The 26,253-nt window shown below is 31.1% G+C and overlaps 2 protein-coding genes across 2 annotated transcripts; one reads left to right on the forward strand and one right to left on the reverse strand.

The window, feature by feature from the left end:
* Positions 1 to 3,417: 3,417 nt before the first annotated feature.
* Positions 3,418 to 6,187, reverse strand: LOC148613951 (uncharacterized). Its single transcript, XM_088586150.1, has 5 exons — positions 6,160 to 6,187; positions 5,754 to 5,884; positions 5,015 to 5,116; positions 4,457 to 4,636; positions 3,418 to 4,055 (listed from the first exon to the last, which is right to left on the reverse strand). Exons 1-5 carry the CDS (start codon positions 6,160 to 6,162, stop codon positions 3,821 to 3,823), a joined length of 651 nt encoding a protein of 216 aa, XP_088442276.1. The 5' UTR covers positions 6,163 to 6,187; the 3' UTR covers positions 3,418 to 3,820.
* Positions 6,188 to 15,766: 9,579 nt separating this feature from the next.
* LOC148613952 (uncharacterized) lies at positions 15,767 to 18,059 on the forward strand. The gene is made up of 2 exons (XM_088590401.1): positions 15,767 to 15,867; positions 17,609 to 18,059. The coding sequence occupies exons 1-2, from the start codon at positions 15,767 to 15,769 to the stop codon at positions 18,057 to 18,059; spliced, it is 552 nt and encodes a 183-aa protein (XP_088446527.1).
* The last annotated feature ends 8,194 nt before the right edge of the window (positions 18,060 to 26,253 follow it).

Raw genomic sequence — 26,253 nt, forward strand, 5'->3', positions numbered from 1 at the left:
TTTTATCTTGCAATTACTATGCTCACCACAGGAGGTCAATGCAGTCTGTCTGCTTAGACCTTAACATTATATTGCTGACAGACATTTAATTTTTCATAAAATATTTATTTTATATAAAAAAACCCAACTAATTTGTTGATCTATTCATCAGCATCATAAATGATATATTTATCATGCACTTTAATTTAATTATTGATAGATATTAAAAATCATTTCAAATCAATTTCATCAGCCTTAATGAAGGGATCGGTGCATGATGTCTAGAAAACATGAAATATGCAGAAAATACCTCTTTTGTCAAGATTTAGTTAATAATTTTCAATTTTTGAACATTATCCATCAATGTTTACAAAAATGTATATTGATAATATTCTAAAAATAAAACAAAATTAAAAAAAAAGACTTTAATTTGAAGACAATGGAAAAGTTATGCATTTGGCCAAAAAAATACCTCTTTTTAGGGTTACATTCCTCCCAAAAATAGGATAGGTCGGTCGGCATTTTCATTTTATTTTTTTCTCGACTAAAGTTGAGCCTATATTTGTAAAATAGCATCATGTTTAAGTCATGAAAGTGTATAGTTTTAAGTAGAAAGTTTAATTTTTAACGTACACCCCTATTAATCATGTCTTTTATTACAATACACTTATTTTTTGTAGGAAATTTGAGCAAAAATATAAGTACACTGTATTTACGCTTGGATTTACGTGATACAAATAAGTCTCCTTTTCAAACGCTATTGTAACCTGGTTTTAAACGTACTTTCGGTTTTACCGGAAATGATCCAGTATACATCAAAGTTGTTTTTTATTAATGTTTCTTCGGGAGCGTTAAAAGGTTTCACCCTCGTCATATTATATCTATCACTACATCCTGTATATACCTTGTAAACCCATCACTACATCCTCTTTACACTTGATATATCTTTCACCACACATCTATACATTTTATATACGTATTACCATACCACTCATACAACATCTATATAGGAAAAAAAATAAAGATTTGAATTTGTAAAAGTCGAAGAAGAAAGGTTTCTGCGTGTCAAGTATTACCAAATTCTGAAAGCCCTTACACAATAATGATATAAAGTAAAGACTGGAGGAAAGTGACAATGATCTTGTGATCGTAAAAATTGCACGCCTAATGTTTACAAGAGTATGCTAACAGCAATCTCCAATAACCACAACAAAAACATGTCCAAAAAATTTACTCTGAATTACAGAATTATGCTGTGTAGCTATCAATTGATGCTTTTTTATCCTAACTGAAGATTGCCCAGATAAATTCCTTTATTATCTGACAAAGGAAAACAGTCCTTGTAAAGTGCTACATGGTATGACCGTAGCACGTTGAACTCTATTCTCTTGGGGCAAATGTGGAACCAATATAGGTTATTGACACACTTAAGCATATGGACTTACAATTCAATATGTACACATTAAATGGTTTGAACACAATATAGCACAAAATTTGAAATTCTGTTGAAGGTGAAAAATATTCTGTTTTTAGGGCGCAAAAAAAGACGTAAGAGATGTAAAAAAAACATATGCACGATTTTTGCTATCAAGAATAAAATAATAATAATAATAATAAACAAATATAGAAAGAAATAAAATATATTAATTTTGGTGTGTTATCCCATTTGGCCTCATATAACTAAAAAAAACCTGTAAGAGATTTCTGACGTCTGATTGATCTATTCAGACAATGATTTTCATAAGGAATCATATAAAAAGTAATTCAAAATCTGACCCCAAAAACATTGCGCAGTCATATGAAAATGACACTAATCAGGACTGTTGTACCACTCAATGTGGCAAGTGGACTTTGTATACATTATAAATGTAGTCCATAAATATAAGTTCTTAATAATGTTCTCGTACTATGCCATCAAAGTTAGGAGAAAATGTATAAACGTTCTTATGTTTTAATCATTTATTATAAGATTGTTTGCATAGAAAATTAATAAAAAGATTAATTCCAGTGGGAATGTTGAATGTTGCGGGTTACACATGGTAGTAATTGGTGCTGATATTATCATTCTTTGGTGGTGGTGTAGTGCTTTTGGATAGCTGAAACGAAGAACAAGTCCTACTTGTGTCCGTTCTAATGCATTGGTTTGTTGCTTTAATCCATACCCCCGTAGGTCCTTGTTCCAATCTGACTAGGTTTTTGTTGTTGAATTTCTGACATAGGAAATGGTGCCTATATTTTCATTTGAACAGTCTTATACACGGAGATTGTTCACTCTACTGAATCTGATATTTTTCTAAAGGGAGTTACGGGTGTGCAAAAGTCATTGCAAATATACAACTCGAATGACAAAACGGCCCTGACCACTCCAACTTTTGAGCGGCAATGAGCGATGTCAATCTCTAGATATCGAGAATCGATTCGTTGTCGATTGTTACCCTATTCTAATACTTCAACACCTGTATAATGGCTGTTTGGTTCAGTTTCTGTCAACGTGGGCCAAAGTAATTGCAAATATAAATGTCAAAACGGCCACCTTTACCCCCGTGAGAGATAACAATCACCAGGTATTAAGTATTGATCTGTAGGATTTAAAGATTCCTATTCATATCAAAAATACAATAAATAATCCAAACGGCGTTTTTGAAAATGGAAAGAATTTCGATCGAATGACAATTGATTAGCAAATGAATATCAACCGAATGACAAACGGATATTATACGAGTGTCAATTGTATGTCGAATATGTAACTTCTCACTGCTCCCATTAGAATACTATAAACATGGATATTTTCAGTGGGGTAATTCATGTTACATTCGCAATAACGAATTAACTGCAACATAAAACTGCTTTAGTTATGTTTAGTGATCTTAGACGTCAGAATGCAAAATTTATACTACATTATAATGTAAAGATATTCTGCAAATAGCAAACTTTTGACGTGGATAGTCTTTTATTTGCTACAGAATAACTAAAGAATAACTTAACCACCTATTTGGACATATTTTGGTATTTAAGAAAGCTGAACAATATCTTGACTGATATTTTTCATTTGAGCTCATTTTTCAAGGCACAATTTTTCCTGACTTGAACATGTTGTGTGAGAGTTTGTAAATAGATTTTATTTCAATAGACTGAAAGTAAGTTCCTTGTATTGTACATTGAAGAACCTCTTGGTGATGGATTTGGGTTCCTATTTCGATAGTGTTTGGTTTTGAGTAGTTCTTGAACACAATTAGTTTCTGGATTAAGATATTTCTAAATATTTAATTCTAATTTTGTTGATAAGAGGTTTATCCTTGAAACACGTGTACAGCATATGGCAATTTGCAAACTGTATGATTGGTATTTCTGTATGTAAAAAAATTTAAACTGAAATTGTATTTTTTAAATGTGCAAGATTTAGATGTCGGATACTCGTATGAAGATAGGTAAATCGAAATGTGTCTATAGATATTGCTCTTTCTATCAATAGATATGTTTTTGTGCTGGTTTGATCATCTTATTATAGGAGAATAAATGCACCTTGTTAGCGGTAGTTGCTTGGAAAATAGTTTCAATTCACAATGATTTATTGATTATCAAAAAAAGCAAAGGTAAATAACATAAGGATAACAATAAGTCAATATCAATGTATAAAAAATGAAAACAAAAAAAAAATCACATTAAAATAATATTGCACTAAGAAAAATATGTTTTGAAACACACTTTAGACATCACACATATATTTTGTTCGCAATTTCATAAATTTAACGATTGTTAGAAGTGAAATCACTTTTAACCTCCATACGCGCTCAAAACGTTTTCGCTCCATTTTCCATACACAATGTTAAAATGGTCTAATTTAAAAATTTAAACTACTACCGAAGCTAGAAAAAATGTCGTAAATTGCTGACAATTTACTTTCCTTCTTTATACATTTTAGTTGACTGGCAGCACAGTGTTGTGGAAGTTCAATTTCCATCAATTTACACTGAGGAATAATATCTGGACAGTAGACAGCAATTTTCCTCCTCAGAGGGTTCTCTGGTAGACATCGGAAAGATTTACCCATTCTTGGTACGCTCGGAGTTTTTTCACTAAAACAAAAAGGCAAACAAATGGAAACCAAATTCAATTTTATGTTTTCGTTTTAGACAGTTTTTAAATTCATCAGTAATTACTTGAAAAGGACTTTAGACGAACAATATTATCAAAAATATCCCTTTTATTTTAAGGTTCTGTTTGTTTAGATTTCACTTTATTCAGTGTTCAAATTTAAAGTAGAATACCGGTACCGAAAATCTGATGCTCATTTACAAAATGTCTTTTTTTTCTACTGTTCAAGTATTTTTTTAAAAGATTAAATTCACATTTAGATTTTAATAAAATTATTTCAGTCACATCTATTTCTATGTTAAATAATTATATATACTGTTAAAAAACCAAGTAGACATATTTAGATGTAATGTCTTAATCTAAATGAAATAAGAGTACTTACTTGCACTCAGTGTAGGAAACAATTTGTTGCCATGGGCGAATTACTTTACACATGGTACGGCTGTTTTCATATTCGTACCAGACTGTGGTCAGATTCACATTTCTACCGGGGCAGATATTTCCACATTCAACCTTTTTTTGTAAGAAATCTTGTTCTGTTCCTAGATAGGCATCACAAGTTCTGAAATCCATCATATACCTTAAGATTTCTTGTATATAAATGAACAATCGAAACATATGTATTTTGTATGATTTCTAAGAAAAGATACTTAATATTGTGTAACATATATTGCCTTTCAAATAAGGCAAAATTTCCCAAAAGTATATGAGAGAATGTAAGTAGGCCTGTTATTCATGTCCTCAGGAGTTACAATGCACATTTTTTCAAAGGTTGCTTTTACTTAGAAAATATGTAGGGCACTATGTTAAGTACGAAAATAATACATGTTATTTTGAACATGGATGACAACACATATTTAGACGTTGTAAGCAAGAAATATGTTCAGTAATATAAGATCAGTGTACATACGTCTCATAAACATATTTCCATAATACTCACTCTATGTTTCTGTAAGTATAATCTGGATTGTAGAATTCTGAAGCATTTTCAACAAAGTCCAACATCTTTTTATCATTTCGTAACGCCTTTTCTATGGTATCACTGCGAGAAATAGAAGTAAATGAAATTAGGAATGAAATTAGTCTTTTCTGTTGTGTATGTTCAATAACAATAATATTGCGTTATGTATTGTTGGTTTTGTTATGTTTTTTTTGTGTGTTTGTTTGTATTTCTTTTCTTTTCTTATGTTATGTTGTTACAAAATTGAAGTCGTTTTATGATCGTCAACATTAACTCGTGGATCGTTATGGTGTATCCATCTGCACCATGAAAACTTATTTATTCAACGGGTCATAGTTTTCCTTTCCTCGTTTGTCTACCCCGACCTTAACTTTTTATGGGCAACTCGGTGGGTGTTTCTAGAAAAGAAGAGGACGCTTGCCCTACCTGTGCACCAGGTCCATGCTCCCAGTTTTTAGTAGAGTCCGAGTTGCTCATTTCCGTTTGTTACTTTGTATGTATGATTTTAGTTACTGTGTATGTCTGGTCTTTGTCCCTGGATGACATTCTTTTGATTACCGCTATAAAATTGGTTCCCTTGATTACTCTTTTACTGTTTTTTTTGCGGGGGAGGATATGTTTTTAATATTTCTAATAAATTTTTAAAGATTAAAGAATGCTATATTGGATGCTTTATGTAAATCAGAACGAAAAGAAAAGATAATAGAGTTTTACTTACTGTGGATAATCCATATGTTGATCACATATCTTTTCTTTTGACCATTTCAGTTCATCAGGATCAATTTCGCATGTTTGCTTAAAGGCACTAGTTGCTGTAAACGCGACAAAGCAAATTGCTAGGTACTTAATCTAAAAATGAAAAATACGAATTAAATCTTTCAAAGTATCATCAAATAGAGACAGAGTTTGCTAATAGGCATCCTCCGGAACACTAGTAAACATTTCTTGTAATTACTTAAAAAAAACGACTTAATCGTAGATAGCATGTACAAGCATGTACAATGTATTAACATCAACGGTTAAAAATGAGGTGTCTTTCTTGCTGTTTGAAATGGGACATAAAGAAAATTGCCTTTTTGTGTAGTTACTATATCTACGTCATATAAAAGTTTAAATTCACTTACCATTCTTAATAATCTTAACTGTTCAAAGTGTACGGTTTGTATGTTAAAAATTGTAGTTACAGAGGTTATATATATACTAAATGTTGACATCTGTGGTTTTATAAGTTGTGATTAACTACTTAACAACAGACCATTAAAAACGTCATGTTATTACACCTGTGTATATACATGACGTAAGACCTTTTAAAAAAAGATCACTGATTGGATCTCAGTATACTTCCCAGAGAATTCAAAGAAATGCATTTATTTCCTGAAAAAGCGACTATATAAGAAGGACGGACAATGCCTAACTTAAATCATGACCAACAGTCTCTGATTAGTACAGATGCAAAACAAAATGGTAAGACCAAATGTTTACATATACATAATCATCCAGTTTATAATTTTATATACAATGACAATACGATATTTACTATAACATAGTGCTTAATGTACTAAAATTTGTTATTTCTATCATCCCTACTGCCAAACGAAAACTAAAAGTAGAGTTTCCAAATTTTACTATCCTAATTAAAGTGTTTCAAGAAGAGGTTAATTTTACATCTTTAACTTTATTTTATCATTGTGTACTGTAGTTTTCTTACTTCATCAATCAAAATGCATTGACAGTATATTTGGCGCAGATACTAACTGTATATACAAATATCGCTCGCATATTTTGCCATCGCTGCATCAACTACCCCAATATGTATCACGATCGGCAGCTTCTAATGGTATAGAAATGTAATAAATAAGTCGTATTTAAATTAAACTTATCAAAAAAAAAATAGTTATAAGGATTGTAGGTTAAAGACATTAAGCAGTATACCGCCTAGAATAAAAATTAGAAACGAGTCACGAATCAAAGAAAAAATGGTCAAAGGCTTTTGTGTAACCCCGATTCTAGGTCACATCCGTATACTGTTATTATATTTTTAAATAAATACATAATCCTTATCTATGTATAAAAGTAATTATATGTTTGTCTTATCTGGAATTACGTTTTTCAAAAGAGCCTTCTGATTGAATGTTAACATTGGAACAAGAGTACAAGAGTAACAACAAAACTACTGAACACTAATCCCTTTCATAATCAAGTCAAGTTCAAAATAAATCTGACAAAATAGATATCACACCAATAAATGTTTTATTAATTTTAATTTCGAAAGTATAAACTAAAAGCTATAGATACAAACAAACTAAAACGAAGTTTCTTCTACAAGAACACATCGTTCAGATTTTGTCGAAAAAGTTGATTCTAAACTTATGGAGGACAAAACTGATTTTTTGTTACCTAAGCAAAGCAATTAGTTCGTATGAAATTTTACATGTTAAGAAATACATTAAAATAGAATAAAAATATATGCTTTTATTGCAGATGACGCCATTGATTGCAGTTTTTATGTTAGCCTCACTTTCCGTGGCCTTTTCGTTGACAATACCACATGGACTATCGAGTTCACCAAATATAGGTCTTCAGAGATTCCTGGATTTTGTTCCATTGAAAGAACGATCGTTGGCAGCATGTAATCAGTACCATGGAATGTACAATCAGTGTCTTCCTCCAGTTAACTGGATGTGTGATAAACCTGCCGATTACAAAGTTTTTAATAAGTACGATTATTTAGCATTTTTTCTGTATTAGCACCAAGTCCTTCATTTGTTTTTATTTCACTCTGTTTTTATCATAGAGAATATTTATGACTGATAAAAGTATGTAGTTCGGATTCTTTCAATTATCAAAACTATTAGAAACTGTAAAAGTACATGAAAGCAGTTAAACAATACATGGAACAAGATCGCAAAAAAGATTACAAGCTAGGTATTTGATAAATATCAAATAACATAAGTAATTTATCAAATAAATACATATACTTATAATGTTTTTTTTAATTTAATTTTAATTTAATTTTGATTTAATTTTAATTTATGTATTTAATTAATATCAGATAATTAAGTAATTTATTAAACTAATATATATACTTTAAATGTTTTTTTAGAGCTACATTCATCCAAGAACTGGTCCATGCACCTGATGTGATTGTCAACCACCTTTCAGCAGCATGTTTAGGCAATGCCAAGGATAAAACGTAAGATAAATAATTGTAAAAGACGTAGCATGTATAATGTTTATTCACGATGATGGAATACCTACTTCTGTACTTTTTAGTAATCAATAATAAATAACAATGAATAACTTCTATACAATAAGAATAAAAACAATAAATATTAATTGTTGTTTTCAATACTTGCCTGATCTTCTGCTTGTTTCATAACTTTGAAACCCGTCTTAATTGAAACTTTTTATACTTAACATTTGGTTCAGTTCAGATTAATGTTCGAATTTATATAAACTGGTTTTCAGACAGTTAACCAGGAGTTTGGTTTAGACAGTTTCCGCTGTACCATCAAAAATGATTTCCTTGATGTTCTTTCTTTATCATATATTTGGCCTATTTCAGTTTTATTAAGATGTTTGGTACTACTCGTTTGTCAGATATATTACAGGACACTTCGGGTTGTCTGTTCTCGTGTTTTGCTTTGTTAATACAATTTGTTTTCTTTTTGTAGTGTATCAAAAGTATATATAAAGCATCCAGTTTGTAGAGAAGTCAAAACATTGATTGAATTCGTAAATTTGGGAAATGAAGTTTGTCAAGTTGTCTTTAATAACGAGGAGGCAAATATTCAAAAACTTTACAGAACAGAATGTCTTAACGGGTAAGTGTTATTTCATGGAAACATTATATTTCATTTTAATTATTCACAATGACGATTTTTTTTATTTTAAAAAAGGTCTCATTGACCTTGTTTATGTGGTGATCGTAGTCATAGATTGTGGAAATTCCGTATATTTTTTCTCATTTCATTGTTATCCTAAGTTTTTACATAAGGATAATCACGAGAATCTAGATTCATGCAGTTATAGAAAAGACATATTTCAAGAGAAAACACTAGAAGAGAAAATACCACAAAAAACAAACATCATGAAAAAAAATATGATACGTTAAAAAATAGAAGTATTTATTTATGTTTTACTTTACAGTGATCCTTCAGTTAAGGCAGAATTCCGACAAAGGTGTGCATTTGATTATGGAACCAAGGTAGACTATTATTGCAAACCAACAAACTTCGTCTCTAGGAAAATCGCCGTCCATTGTCCAGTGTCCGGGTTTGTGCTCACTACGCATAAAGTTGCTACTGCTTGCAGCTGTGTAAAAATGAGTTGTCAAGCTTAATGTTAAAACAGTAAATACATACTTTCAAAATCTGTGATATAATTTTCAAGAAAAGGCAAGTGCAATATCATTCCATGTGTCATTTTTTCGTACTGAAATTTTGTTTTGGTGTAAATGATTGTTGTAAATACGTTTTAATTTCGAATATTCGTTTTTCTTGAAGTAGTGTAAAGAAATTTTTCAGAATGTAACACAAAATACTTTTATTTTCTTTCGGATGTTTAAGAAATGCTCTGAAAATTTGAAACTCTTGAAAACACAAACAGCACAAATTCAAAACGTGGATGACTCTTAACGTTTTTACGCAAAAATAGTAATGTAGTGGAAAGTGATTCGAACAGCACCATAGATTGTGCCACGCAATTTTCCACAGTAGAATTGAAAAAAATAATTTCCAGCAACTGTAAAAAAATCGGTAGTTTAATAATCTGTAATATAATTTTAATTGACAGGCAAGAGCAATTTCATTTTTAACATTATCTATTTATGTCATTATTTTGTACAGAAACATTGTATTTATTTTTAATGTGTTATATAATTGATTAAAATGACTTATATGTAAATGTTTTGTTCTTTTTATTTCTATGGTGCATTTTCTACAAAAATAAAAATGTAACCTCATTTATTCAAAATACAAACAAAAAGATTTTTTTTTACCTTTCAAAAAGACAGATAACATGAAAAAAGGCACTGAAATCAGTGATGCAAAATATACAAAACATACAAGGTCAGGGACGACGATACAAATTGTCTATATCTTATATGTAATTTAACAAAATGCATTAGGCAATTCTTAAGTCAAACAAATTAAATAGTAGTAGTCTTTGTAAGAATCATGCAAAATCTGTAAAATGTGATACACCCCAAAAAAGGCTACATATTTTTATTTGTGTATTTATTTTTTTTATTGGTCTTTTTTATGAAATGTGTAATTTTAATCTATCTTCTCTAAGAAGATAATCATCATTTAAATCCAATAATTCTATTGTATTTTAGTGTCATTTAAAGAGTTATCTTCCTTATTTTTCTCTTAAGAACACGGGCTATATGAAAAACCCGAATGTCAATTTCTGTTTACTATGGCAATTCAAACACAATATGAGAAATAAAAATATTTAGGCGTTTCACCCATGACTTACATTTTGCATGATTCTTAGCTGGAGTGCACTTTAAACTAAATAAGAACATGTTAATTCAAAAGGTACAAGATCGGGTACACACAAATTATGGGTAAGAACTAAATTACAGAACACTAATCCGATCCACAATCAAATCAAATCTAAATTAAATCTACCAAATAGATATGGCACCATCGAAGTAGCTGGTACCGAAATGGTACTGAGTTGGTTCAGACAATCTGAACAATATAGGGGGGGGGTAAATCTAGGTTCAATAACGCGCCAAATCTCGCTCTTCCATTGTGACGTAAATATACCACTGGCGATTAAATATCATTTCCATGTTATAGTGTCATAATCGGTAAATCAGTGGTCAGATCAGCTAAAGAATAATTTACAAAAAAGTAATTATCACTCATTGTTTTATAGGAAACTTAGTATTTTGTCAACCAGGGAAAGATATCTGAAAAAAAAATATTGTAAGAGACCTATTGAGTCGCATGTCCTCGTACCCCTGATTCATGAGTTTGATACGTGTATAATAATTGCGTTTAAGAAGATCAGAATAGTGCGTAGCGTATCAATTGTGAAATATGAACACCATATAAAGGAGATACAGGCATACTGCTGCACAGATAAGACTCATATTTGATTTTTAAAGTTAAGTCGGATCTTTTAACATACATCATAATTCTGTTCTTGAATTCGACATGTAGTAAAAAAGATGCTGAATTAAGTAGCTGTTCTGTTATCTCCGTAATCTCGAATTATGGCTAGCGGATATTTTGAAGGTAACCTTTTGAAAAAAGGTTCAAAACAATTCAATTAGGGTTACAAGTAAAAGGAAAAAAAATCAAAGTTCAAAGTGCAGACAATGTCCTTTCCTACCATGTACTTTTGTTGCTTTTATAGCAGATGACGCTTACCTAACTGATGCACATGGCTCATTCTCCCTGTTCTTTTTAAATCCGGGTTGGTAATTTGCTTATGTTTATTTGTACGTGATTTTTTTTAGATAATTCATGTTATTTGTTGTGTCAATAAGGGTTAATGATATAAGAGAAAGTCATCATCCGTCGCTTCGAACATTCATCAAATATACCTTTAGATCCCTGTTTATAGTACAAGGATATCAATATCTTTAACATGTGTTTTAAAAAAACCTTAAGATCAAAAACCATTTTAACCACAAGTTTAATTTTTCATAACTAGGGAACAATTTTTTTGGTAGTTTTTGTAGTAATTAATCCTTCAAACTCCTAATTCGTTATCAGTTATTTCCATTTCATTTCCTTTCGGAGCATTGACCGAAAATCGTTTTTTGTTTTAATTTCCAAATGGTAAATACGATGAACCAAGCTCTGAACAGCGTTTGACTTTCTGAAGTCATACTAGATGCTGCAGCCAGCGAATTCAGAAAATGTAAGAATTTTGCAAACTCGGGAAAATTGAATGATTTTACGCGACGTTTGATTTGTATCATTACCGAGAATTTCGAAAGGCGTCTGTGGCGGTAAGTAAGAGAAGAAACAAACGTCTGCCGCTGCTTAGAGCTGAACGATGAACATGCTCAGAATATAATGAATAACTTCAAAAAAAAAAAGGTCAAAGCATATGATGAAAGTCTGATTTTGATTGACAAAAAATTATATTTTTCCATATCACAATGTTTTAAGTATTTAAAGCTAGTGTCGGTTAAAACACTAAGGCGAATCACTATCCTCGACTCCACTTGCAAATGTTTGGAGTGTGATTATTGATTAATGAAAAAATCCTTATAACAGTTATCTGTATGAGTTCGAATTTTATCTAGGAAACGGTGATTTTCTGCTTTCAGTAATAGAAATAGAATTAAAATATGGTTATTTCATTTGCATTTCAATAATATGTAGCTTACCAAACATTTGTTAGTCAAAATCGTACGTGAAATATAGCCGAATTTGTGATATTTGATAATTTCTTGTCCTTAACACCATTTATAATGAAAAAAAAAAGAATGTTTACAGTGCCAATGATTACCACGATGAATTCACACGAAATAGTTTTCGGATTCCATGAAATGAACACAAAAAATAGTAATCTTCAAATTTAACTAAATAGGGGAGCCACCTTCAGTGTAAAATATATAAAAAATCATCATTATTACCTTTCCATGATATTTACTCTGTGTTACTTTTATGGTAAGCAGGAGAGTAAAATTCTGATGCATTTATGGAACAATAGACTACTATTGCAAACAACCAACTTCGTCACTAGAAAAGTAGCTACCCATTGTCCATTGGCTGGATTTGTGCTCACTACGGAGAAAGTCGCCACTGCCGGTAGCCGTGTAAAATGAGTTGTAAAGCATAAAGGAAAACAGTAAATCCATTGTGATGTAACTGTGATATAATTTTTACGAAAAGGCAAGTGCAATATTATCCAAAGCATTATTTATTTTGTGTAATATTTTTGTTACTAACATTGTATTGATTTAAATATCCTCATGTAATAAATCTAAAAATATTTATCTACATGTGTTGTGTATAAGCAGGAAAATTGGCATCGAAACCCGCATTTCCAAACATTTTTAAAAATAAGATACACAACAACACAGAAAATAATAAATAACAAACAATGAATTAATAGATTAATATACGAAGAATCAATAATTAAGGCTTGACCAGAGGCGAACTTGTGGGAAAAAATCAATGCAAATATCCTATCATGTGTCAGAACTATTTGCATATGTGTGAATGAATATTGTCCCTATTGTCGTAACCTGGATAGATTCACAACTGTTATTGGTAGGTTATTAGAAATTGAACTAAACATATATTACATTTCTCAAGGAAAGAAATATGCCCAATAAAAACAATGAAAGAAACTCAAATAAAGTAGATTAGATGACAACGATAAAATACGAAAAAAGCAACGAAAAATTCAGATAAAATAAAATACTAAAAAAGAGAGAAAAAAAAAGACATATGACAATATAGAGGACAAAAGGCTCTCAGGAGCCTGAATCACTCGCCTGGTTGACTTCCGTCTTTCAAGGGCAATACAATTAACAAGATTTTGTCAATTTTGACTCAAGAAGACTTTGGTTGCACTTATCATAAATGATCATTTCAGCAATTGAAAGCTTCTTTTTATCTATCCCAGTTTTCAAACATTGGCTGCAAACTGTAAAAAAACCCGTCATTTTTCCTATTTCAAGGGCAATAACTCTTGTTAGGAGTCGCCTGACAAATTTTATGCCTGAAGACTTTTATAGTCCTAAAAATAAAAAGTGTCATTTTTGCTATTGAAAGAATTTGGCTTAACCTAATGGTTTTGGAGATATATGCGAAAAACTATTGTCTGACCCCTATGTTCTATTTTTAGTAATGGCGGCCAGGTTTTTGACGGATCAAAACTCCCCACATCAGTTCTATGTAAGATACCCCAAGGAATATTCATTCCAGGTTTTGTTTCAATTGATTAAGTAGTGTCAGAGAAAAAGGTTGTTTTTTTTTTGTTTTTTTTTTTTGGGGGGGGGGGCATGAAAGGTATATACAGTGAAACATGTCAATAAATTTATATATCTTGATTAATTAATCCGTCAACATACAATTTTCGCGAATCAACCCCACCCTAATTTCATAGAATCTTATCGTAACCGTTGTGTTGCTTGCTAAAACATATATTAGGTATACTGTCACGTGTTCTACAAAATTACATGTAACTCCTGTCTTGTCATGTGACTACTTTATCTTATTTGTCTATAAATGGTTTAAAATAATACTTGTGAAATATTTCCATAGCTGTTAATTACATGTACAAGATATTTCATATACATGCAAAATGGTGGTAAAAGAATATACAAACTATAAACTACACGAAAATCTTCATACTATAATATAACAAAAGAGGTACACTATAAAATCCATTATTTTTGTCAAATCTTTCTACAAAAATATGATATTTTTTTTTACAAAATATATCTAATTATCATATATACAGCAATACACATTCAAATGCTGCCGGTTTAATAAACCCCAATAATGAACAAGTCATGATGTGAAAAACATTCTTAATTTAAACGTTCTTGCGATAAAATAAAAACTACTTTTCTTTTTCGGGGTTAATCTTCCTCCCTTAGAATTGAACGTTTTGGATTTTGTTTTTGATCGCCAATAACCATGTTTAACATTAGTACTCGTGGCTGCAGTGGATGGATCGTTTGATTCGTGTACTTGTTCATTCATATCATCGCGTTCTTCGGAATTCATGACCATGTTTTTGATATTATTTATTTTTCTATTAATTATCCTGTAGGCAATATGTAAAACTGGCTCTCCAGTTAAAATAGTATCTAAGCATATTCATGGATACTATTTTCAAAATTGTTTTAAGCACACGTTGTAATAGGACAAGATACTCAATTTTCGTAAATAAAATGATTGTCACAAATACGATACGAAAGAGCAATTGCAAAAGACAAGATGTGCTGAAATAATGCTAGTTGAGACGGCAAAAAAAAATTGTTGTCAGTAATCTAGGTCACATTATAATTAATACAGGAATTAAAATGAAACGAACTTTGTACGACCCGGACAAGGATATGATTAAAACTGACCCTAGCAATTCTGCATAAAAATACACTGACAAATCACTTCTTTCAACTATAGTTCTTTGATTTGTAACTGTAACGTGAGTACAGACAAATTTCCTTTTATAATTTATTTTTACAAAAAAATAATGTACTGTTATAGAAACGTACTTAAAGTTTTAGGTTTACTACATATTTAAACAATATCAACAAAAAAAAACCGTAGGAAAAAAAGAAAAATATTATAGTTCGAAAGGACCAGGCGAGGAGGAACTGAATTTAAAATAACATTTGATACTGTGATTGAATGAGTCTACGCAGAAGGCTCCTTGCTTTTGTGATACGTTTTTTTTAAAAACGTCTTAAAGTAATATAAGAGAGAGAATTTAAACGGCGAAAGTGTTTTGACAAATTGGTAAAGGTAGTAATAAAATCAGTTGCAAAATTTCCAGTTCATCTAAATTCACAATAAGAAAATTCTAAAATTTGGAATCACTGGTTTAAAAAAATGGTTTCAATTATTCCTTTTTTCATATAAGGCTTGGAATTAAAACATCTATACAATAAAATACACTCATGATTTTGAAACGAGGACGACTGATTGTAGATAAATTCACAACCACAATGATACAAAGATATACTTTTGTGTATCTTTCAAAAGTAGTTTTTTCTTATTGCTGTTTTCTTTGTTTTTCAGAATGGCGACTCCTTACCTGATAGAGAAATGGAGGAAGGTGTTCAAACTTTTTGACATAGATAAGAACAATGTGTTATCAGTTGAAGATGCATATCGTTTTGCGTAAGAATATTACTTGTTAAAAAACAAATCAAAACAATTTATAAAATGAATGATGAATTTCATAATTGAAATCGTCAACCTTATTTAAGCATTTGTCTACGTTAAGACATTGTCAAATTATAAGTAAGGAAGGTGACAATGAATTGGTGTCGTATACAAATAAGACAAGGCAAACAAAAATTAGAAATTCAGACGAAGATTAATAAAAATTAATAAAATGTTAGAGAAAGAAGAATACCAATCGTGAATCACTAGATGTTGAAATTACAACATGAAACCACTGACGGGTCATTAAAAAAGCAATTGATGCACAAAAAAGATCCAGTAAAAAATGGATACCTAGAAAGGTGTATATGGACAATATCTTAAATTTGTCCTTTTAAACATATCAAACTAGAAACAGAGTACATGTAAGTTTGTAGGAGTCTATATTTAAATGTTTGTGTGAGAATTTGTCTTATAATACAACTCAATTAAGAGATATGTGAATGCAAATATTAGAAACTTTATACGGAGATCCAGTATTGTGATGCAAGAAAGAAAATGAACAATAAAATGTAATATAAATCACTGTTTGAACCAAAGTGTGAAACGTCTATTGACCTTTATTTTAGGAACTTTTTATTGACGAAAACTTTTCATGTTTACATTAAAAGAAGAAAACCATCAGAAATGAATGGTATTTTAGTCGAATCATCAGCTCATTAAATTATTATTCACAAAATAACTCTCCATCGAAAATAAAGAATAACGGAAAAACTCTCAGAATATTTTGTTTCTTTTTATCAAGGGAGAAAAAATTTCATTCATCTAGAAATCTCTTGAATAACACTCAGAGATATCATAGAAAAATGTAAATTGAATATTTAAGATATATTTGAACAAAGTAAATATAAATCAAATTTGTCATAAAGACAGTTTTTACTTCAAGTAATTTAATTGTTTTAAGTGTCAGTCCCTTGAAGAATCAGGCAATAAGTGAAACATGGTATAAAAAAAACCTCATTTTGATAGTGTAATCCAGAAACAAGAAAACAAGAAGATTTTCCATATCATGCTGGACAATTGAGTTACAATTTCATTAAAACACACTGAAAATGAACATTTCAAGGACAGATAACTCTGTCAAAAACCTCATTTTTCTAACATTCTAATAAAAAATGTGTGAGCAAAGCCAGTGATGCAGAGACCTATATTGGTCATTTCAAATAGAGAAAACATCCTTGAGTGATATATCATTGTCAGATTGGTGGGGTTTGACATGCATATTTCTGCTTTTAATCCCATTTTGGCTGATTCTTACAAACACTAACACTTAAGTTGCTTTGTTTTATCAATCATATTTTTTTCGGAACAGAAGCCAATCAATTTAATTTTTTTATTTTACAGTAGGACGAAATGTTGAATAGTAAATAATTTTAGACTCTGTATTACATAATTTGAACAATATTGCAAATGTTTTTTTATATCTACTTTTTATTTTATATTCCATCTGATAACCTTTCATGGCTAGTCAGTGGAATATAAAGAGACACCTTGATAAACTTTAATTCTAGGAGGTAAGGTAAAAAGCAATTGTGAAACAGATATAAGATATGGTGCTCAAATCTGATTGTTCTTATTTACAATGAATGTCTTTAGTGAGAAAAACAATTAGAAAAACAAACAGAACCAAACGCAAAAAACAAAACAAAACAAAATCAAAACACCGCTGTAATCAAAGTTAACATTTTCGTTAAAGAGATAACGCCATCAAAGGTGGGCAATTGAAAGGTCAAGCCGCTGATGACTACAGATCAAAGTATGTTAATGTTTTTAAGAACTTTTACCTCGGAACTGACGCAGAAACAGAAGAATCATTGGTGACAAGATGGAGAAAAGAATATAATGAAAACAAGTCACAGTACGAGGATAAAGTCAAAGAAACATTCACTGTGTATGTAAGCTTAACAGATCTAAAAGGTGATGGTAAAATAAGCATGAAGGAGTACAGGGCACAGTTAGGGGCAATGGGACTAGAATCATTCGGTGAAAAGTTTTTTAATGCGTATCCACTTGATGAGGACGGTACCATACCAAGCGAAGTACTTTTTAAAGGTTTATGTGAATACTATTATAATGCTGACGAAACGACTGTAAGTAAAGCTGAAAAAGCTACTTGTAATGGATTTGGAGTAAATGTGAATATATAGTCAATTAAAACGCAAAAATGTGTCAATTTACTTACTTTATGCATGGGTACATGTAATCAAATTCGATACTCAGAAAAAAAGTATCTTCTACTTGTTAATTTCTAATGTGCAAATGTAGTCCATAATAATAAAATTTTCTTAGATTATATTTATATTTCAATTTTTTCGAGTTAACAGGATACATGCAATGCTTGAATCCATTCAACGGTATTTTTTTATTTAGAAACCACTGGGTGGATGCCGCTGCTGTAAACCGAATGGAAATTAAAATAGTGTAATCAAAATAAAACGAATATACAGGGAAATAATAATAATAATAATAACAGACGTCGAGTTGCTGATAAGTAAAGTGTATTAACAAAATTATCAAACAGATAAATTAAAAGCAATGAAAAAAGGATTCGGAGTTGTCAAAAGGAAAGTCCGTATAACAAATGACAATATCATGGTAAAAACTGGAGTATTTGAAACCACCGCAAAGGTCCTGACTTGGTTCAAAATCGGTAGTCAAGCAGTACAGAAGATATGAAAAATATAATAGTGAAAAGGATAGAAACTAAATACAATACAATTTAAATTGAGTAAATCAGTAGGACAATAACTTTAAAATTAAAATAGAGATCTTTATGGGGAAGACGCGTTGAGATCAAGATTTAAGAAAAAACAGAACATTAATTTGTTGACATTATGAAAACCCATCATCCACAATCTGTCTGTCAGAAACAGAGTATTTCGCAATAAGATCTGGATATGGGAATATTCTGTAGCAGTGTACGATACTTGCATTGTGCTTTTCATAATTTTAGTACAAAAAAATTCTTTGATAACATATGAGTTGCTGTATGAAAACTTCATTTAAGTGTGCTGAAGAGGCCTTTCAACAAAATAAAAACAATTTGACGGTACGTCATCAGAAGTCATCAGTTTGGACATGAGGCTATCCTTTCCATTCATTTTAGCATTTCGCTAATATTTTTGTTTATTTTCCAATATTTAACAGAAATTATTATTTATCTTTATTTGATTTGTCTATTTCGGATAATTTTCCACCGTTTTCTTATTATTAACTAGTTTTTGAAAATTAAATTATGTGGGCGTATTGTGAATAATTTTAATTGCTTTTGTTTGACCTCTATTTTACTCATTTTTGACAGCGTGTAATTGACTGCAATATAGTACATAGACGTTAACCGGATTACATCGAATTGCAATATGACAGGTGCCACGAGTGAAACATGACATGCTCACCATTCCGGAGCACCTAATATTATCCAGTTTTGTTCATACAGCCTTGTGTTGTTGCTACCAGTTTTTAGTGGAGTTGCTTTGTACGTTTTTGTACGTTTCTGTTTTTTATTGTGTGTATCTGTTTTCCATGTATAGTCTTTTCATTGTTTTACATTCTTTTGATTTCCGCCAGAATCTTGGTTTCCTTAATTTCTATCTTATATACTTTAAACAGTTTTTAAACACCTTATTGGAAATGAAATAAAATACTTAGGTATTAAATATTGGATGCAAATTTGATTGTTCATAACAGCGTACAACTAAATATGTGGAACAGTTTTGTTGTTTGGTCTGATTCATCAAGTCACCAATCGCTTGTGAACACTTTTAAAACGTAGGTTTTGAAGCATTAGTTTTTATCCTATTCATTTTACATGCTCTATGTAATATCATTTATCTCAATCATATTCTTACATTCTTGCTCATTTGCTTTAGTTATTTTGTATGTATGATTTTAGTTATATTCTTACAAATATCTTTTTTATGAAATGGTTTTGCAAAAGCCGACAAATTACGTTCAATCTGTTGTAAAAAGTAGGGATGAAATGGTAATAAAATCATTTATAATCCAACAAGTACTACTATACAGGAAAAATAGTAACAAACAACACAGCATTTGTAATACGGTTTTAAAGTTTCATTCTAGTTTCAATTTCCCTTCCGGAATTTTCGATGTAGAACGTATTGAAATCCGAAGACCGACCTGCATTTTATTGTTTACTTCCGGGAAATCGAAGGGCTGCATCACAATGAAAAATCTTCTATTTTGAAACCTTTTTTAAAGTTTTATCCTGTATAGCTAGATATTTGTCATTTTTAACAGCATTTTTATACAGAAAGATGTTTTGCTTTTTATGTTGAACTCAGTGCTATGTTAATGACGAATCTCAATGCATTTGAATGGTAGATGAGGACCCATTCTCATGAAAACGCGGAGTGACGCGACGAGACTTACATACCTATAACTAAAGTTTCACGTCTACAAAAAAACATGAGATAAGCAACTCGGACTCCAATAGGAACTTGGAGCATGGACCAGATGCACCGGTATGGTTAGCGTCCTCTGCTTTTCAAGAAATACCCATCGAATTGCTGATGAAATAAATGGTAATAACTAAATAGTTGAACTGTTAAACTCTTTGCAATAGGTAATAGGAAAGTCCGTATGACAAATGACAATATCAGGGTAAAAATCGGATGGTTGGAAACCAATGCAATGGTCCCGATTTTTTGCAGGCATTTCGAATGAAAAGATTATTTAAACCAGATTTAAAGCGCGCTGATCACCAGCGTTAATCATTTAAACGTTTCCTGTTTATTTCATCATAAACAGGCAACATGAAATCGCCGTCGGCCTAAATTGTTTAAACCAATATTCAAAGTAGTACAGACGATTTAATAAAAAGAATAGAGAAAATAATAGGAACTAAATACAGTTAAAATTACGTAAATCTAAGAAGACTAAAACTATACAGAACAAATATAAACAACCAACAAGGAAAATGTAATAATAGAAAAAGCTAAAATCAAATTTTTGGCCGTTGTTGGGAAGATGGATCAAGTTCAATAAAAATTATAATATTCAAGGGAAATGTACAGAAAATTAATTTGTTAGTATTATGAGAATCGACCAACTTCCAATTAGTTTGTCAGATCAGAATATTTTTCAATAAGATCTGAATATTAATAATAAACCTTTTTACGTTAATTCCATCTGCAGCATGAAAACTTATTTGTTTTAAGTGTCATAGTTTACCTTTCCTCTTCCGTCTACCCTGGACTTTTTATAAGCAAATCGGCAGGTATGTTTACAAAAACAGAGGACGCTTACCCTATCAGTGCACTTGGTTCATGTCCCCAGTTTTTAGTTGAGTCTGAGTAGATTATTTACTTTTGTTACTTTGTATGTATAATTTTAGTTACTTTATATTCTTTGTTGTGCATGTCTATTTCCGATGTCTAGACTACATTTCTGTTAATTTCCGCTAGAATCCTGGTTCCCTTGATCTCTCTTAGACAGTGTATGAGACGTATTCTTTTGTAACCTTGGTCCAAATTCTGTCTTACAGGCAATGATCGCACCTTTAACTAAGAAGTAGTCGCTGCTAGCTGCCTGTACCTTAACAACTAAGACATATAACTTCCATATTTAGAAACGGCTGGTATATTACTGCACAAAAAGGAAAATTAGTTATTTTAAAATCAAAAACATGCTGCTTTGTTTGATTAACAATCAGAAGTATCGTCAAACCATGTGCTCTACAATATAACGATAAAATTTCAGATTCACTAGTGAGACGAATGTAGTCGTTGAAATACTCTTACTCTCGTCTTTTTGATGTTTCATTAAATAGTCAGATACCATTACAATTCATCTGTATTTTAAAAAAAAAATCAATATATCAAAATATCCGATATCACTGTTATTGTAAATTCCGACGTGTTATTAATAAACTCGTTTCTCCTATCAACGCGCAATTTTAAATTAATTAAATAAACAAATCAAATTATAAAGAGTGTCGACAAATTAATTGTAATAGCCACGCTAATTGTTGTTAAAACACTCTTCGATCATGGTTTGTAATAAAACAATCAGTTTTCCGACTAACTAGTTGACTTCGAGACATCAGGCTTAATTAACCTCGAAGTCGTATCGAGGGGACTGATTGATAACCTCGAGTTATCCGAGGTTTTGATTCATCCGAATTCGAGTCATCCGAGGTAAAATTGTATTGGAGTAAGGGGAGTTTTGTTGGGACTTTGTAAGTAGTTCGAGTTATCCGAGATTTCGACTAATCCGAGTTCGACACATCGAGGTTCGACTGTAAATATAATTTACATAAAAAGCACCCAAAATGTTGTTTGTGGTTTTAGACATTTCATATCTTAATTACATTGGCTCTGTCCAGGTATCTAGAATCACAATTTGTATCATCTTTGTTTATCTTTGAAGGATTGAAATGTTGATTAAACCAGCTGATTAAAATTTTTCTTTTCAGCCTGATCCTTTCTTTTTTGCGTACATAAAAGGTAAATGTCATCCATCATTGGGAGCATTGACCAGGTGCACCGGTAGGGTAAGCGTCCTCTGGGTTTCTAGAAACACCCGCCGAGTTGCTCATAAAAAGTCAACTCCGCGATAGACAAACGAGGAAAGAAAAACTATGACCCGTTGAATAAATCAGTTTTCATGGTGCAGATGGATACACCATAACGATCCAAGAGTTCATGATGACGACCATAAAACTTCTGTAGTGATGACTTCAATCTTGTAGCAACATAACCCTGTTCCAGAAGCCAATTTGTTAGAGTTCTAGTGCGATACAAAAAGTCTGCGTAGTTTCGGCAAGCTCTGGCATAATGTATGAGTTGTGATATGAACACTCCATACGCAGGAGCCGAAGGGATGTTGCCACAGATGACAGGAAAGTTGACAGTTCTGAATGAAAAGTCATCACGTTTGTCTTAAAGTTTGGTCAGTAGTTTTCCTTTACCATCGATTTCTGAGTGTAGGTCAAGATAGGAGGCTGACTTCACAGTGTCTGTAGTATCCTTTATCTCAAGTTCTCTTGGGTAGATGCGATGTATCAAATCACCGAAATTAGGATTGTTTAAAGATAATACTTCATCTATATAGCGGAAACTGAGATTGAAGGATCTAGCCAAACGATATTCTTTTTTCCTGATCAGATTAGCTATAAAGGCAGCCTCATAAGAGTGAAGGAATAGGTCGGCGAGTCAAGGAGCACAATTTGTTCCCATTGGAATGCCGACCGTTTGTTGAAAAAACACGTCCACCACACTGGACAAATAAGTTGTCGATTAAAAATTCCAGCATTTTGTAAACATCTTCCTCTGTATATTTGGAAGATGATTTGGAACTATTTCTTACAAAGTATGAGGAATATCTACTAAGAACTATATATTTGTATCTAGGTCTACCATATTTTTTTGGAAAAACAACGATGTATAATGTTTTAAGTCGGGATTTTAACTGAGTATGGGGATTTAATGTAAAAACATATGTCGCCGTATTTGATTTCGAGAATATTGGGCTTTAATAAAGGCCATTTTTGTACAAAATATATATGGATTCTTTTTGGAATTTTACCATATCGCAAATTATAACAAACAAAAAACTTGAGGATAGTATTTCTACTTAATTTGAATAAAGAACACTTAACTGTCATTCTTTTATTTATCAAAGAGAAATCGAGAATTGGGTCAGCGATCTTTGTAAGAGTATGAAAACCCATTATTTCGACAGTGTAATTTGACTATTTGCAACATCTTTTTAAAGAAAATACATACATTATTGTCCATATCAAGTTGGTGCATTGAGTTATAATTTCATAGAATGCAGTAAAAATGAACATTTCAAAGGCAAATAACTCTGTCAATAGCTCCATTTTTCTTACATTCTGTAGAATTTTTTTTAGCAAAGCCAGTGATGCACAATAATAGTCTTTTCAAATAGAGAATGCATCGTTGAGTGATATAACATCGGTGGGGTTTTGACATGCATGTTTTTAATTTTTCCCATTTGGACTGATTCTAACAAACACTTACATTTAAAAAACTAAAATCTTCATAATATTTCTATAGAACATTTTCCTGCCAATTATCTCCCATTAAAAGAGGCTGAATACAAATAAAGTTTGTAATGTTACCATACAATTTTCTACAACTGAATTTAAATTTAAACATACTGTTTTTACATCATTTTAAACATTGATATTTTATTGAAAATATATATATCTATCATTTTATAATATGACAGAAAAATGCTCAGTGTGATAAGTATTATCTATTGGAAATGAATTAACGTTATTCCAGGCTTTTTAACAAACATTTGCAAATGTACATGCAAATCACTTGTTGTTTTCGAGAGGATTTCTGTGCAACTATAATCGCGATCCATCATTAATCATTGATTAGTGTCCGATCAGTCATTGATCCGTCAAACAAATCTGTTAAACTGGTGATAGGTTTCATTTTCCATCATGCAACAACTGTTCGGTAAATATATTTGATTGATTCCTTTAATTCGATATTCCATTTTTGCAACTATGAACTAAAAGATATTAAGTAGCACTCCAGCTAAGGATCATGCAAAATGTGATTCATGGGTAAAAAGCCTACATATTTTTATTTTTGATATTTTGCTTGAAATGTCATAGTAAACAGAAATTAACACGTGGTTTTTCATATAACCCGTGCTCTTAGGAGATAAAAATTGTATAGAATGCACTGTACTTTTCAAAATTAAGGAGATAACTCTGTAAATGATGCTCAAATACAATAGAATCTACTGGATTTTCAATGTTGATTATCTCCTAAGAGCAGGCAGATTTGAATAAATTACACATTTCATAGTACAGACCCATAAAACAACTTAATTAAAAAAATAAAAATATGTAACCTTTTTTAGGGTGTATAACATTTTTCAGATTTTGCATGATTCTTACAAAGACAGCTACTTAATTTCAATTTCACTACTTTCCCTTCATATTGTTTTTGTCAATTACAATATGTGTGTTTAATAACTTAAACTAAAACAAATTAAATTGCACAAAATAATTCGTTCAAAAGTAAATTCTGAAACTTACATGAAATGATCATCCTTCAATGTACATTACAAATTCTTTATCAGATTAGTCACCAGTCATCGGTTTCCGATCTGTTAGCAATAATTTAATCAGCGGTCATCGACCCGTCAAATAGTTTCGTAGATCGGTGGAAGGAATCGGAGTATGTGATTACGTTTTCCAACACATGTGTATCATACCATTCATAAGATATCCCCCACAGTATGATTGATGCATATCTTTTGTGGCATAAATAGCACAAAACACCTGTTGATTACCTCCTATATAAACACAAGACTACAGTAATGCACTCCTTCTACAAACACTGGTATAACTTGTTGGTACTGTATCGGGCTTCCTGTTTTAATATCATTGTATTTGTAATTATTGTTGACAATTTTTGAATCTTTAATTTCCGTAGCGTTTTGTTTATATGCTGCTGACGAAAAAATACTCATTGAAACACGTGTACTAAATCTCGAAATTTGTAGTTCCTGTATTTATATGATATTTTTATGCACCGAAACTAATGAGTTGATTCCAGTACATGTAAACATAGGTCCCTCGAAGGAGTCAACTTTTTCAGTGGTCATACATATCTGACTACGAACTATATAACGTATACTATTAAAAAGCAATTATCCAAAAAACAAAAGTTCAAGGAAAATATACATATACTATCTACAGAAATAAATTTGCTGACATTATGAAAATCCATCAACTACAATCGGTTTGTTAGATCGTTATTTTTCTCCGTAAGATCAGAATACGGGAACGTAAACTTTTTAGAGAGTGTGTGGGACGTCTTCTTTCATAACATTGGTCCAAACTTCTGTCTCACATGCAACGACAGCCCATTTAGGAGGCAGAATAGTCATTCAAGCTCGTGTATACCTTATTTACTTAGAAATATAACTCCCATATACTGGAGCAACTTCATATTGCTGCATAAAAAGTAGATTCATAATTTCAAAATTAAAATTGCCTCGTTGTCATTCATTTTATTATGAGATGTAAAGTCTGAGTTTGACTTAAGAGGAAAAGGAAAACTATGACGGTGAACAAATCGGTTTTTAAGGTGGAAATGGATACACCACAAAACAGCATTCATGATGACGAATATTTAACTAGTGTAGAAATCTTTAATCATGGAGCAAGAAAATACTGCGCCAGAAGCCTAATTGTAAGAGATGTAGCAAAATACAAAATATCTACGTAGTTTCGGCAAGCTGTTGGATAACGTATGAGATGTGGTTTGAAAAAATTCATTTAAATATGTTGAAGTAGTGTTACAATAAATTAAAGGAAGGATGACGGTA

The sequence above is a fragment of the Perna viridis genome, chromosome 6 (genome assembly GCF_037379345.1).
Source record: "Perna viridis isolate PV_CMFRI_1.1 ecotype Kerala chromosome 6, ASM3737934v1, whole genome shotgun sequence".
Taxonomy (NCBI): Eukaryota; Metazoa; Mollusca; class Bivalvia; order Mytilida; family Mytilidae; genus Perna; species Perna viridis.

Excerpts from the sequence above, each read along its gene's own strand:
- LOC148613951 (XM_088586150.1), bottom strand. Across the intron at positions 4,637-5,014 it reads TATACTTACAGAAACATAGA|AACTTGTGATGCCTATCTAG; the intron begins GTGAGTATTATG and ends GATGGATTTCAG. Across the intron at positions 4,056-4,456 it reads GTTTCCTACACTGAGTGCAA|TGAAAAAACTCCGAGCGTAC; the intron begins GTAAGTACTCTT and ends TTTTTGTTTTAG.
- LOC148613952 (XM_088590401.1), top strand. The coding sequence starts at position 15,767 with ATGGCGACTCCTTACCTGATAGAGAAATGGAGGAAGGTGTTCAAACTT. Across the intron at positions 15,868-17,608 it reads GAAGATGCATATCGTTTTGC|AGATAACGCCATCAAAGGTG; the intron begins GTAAGAATATTA and ends TTTTCGTTAAAG.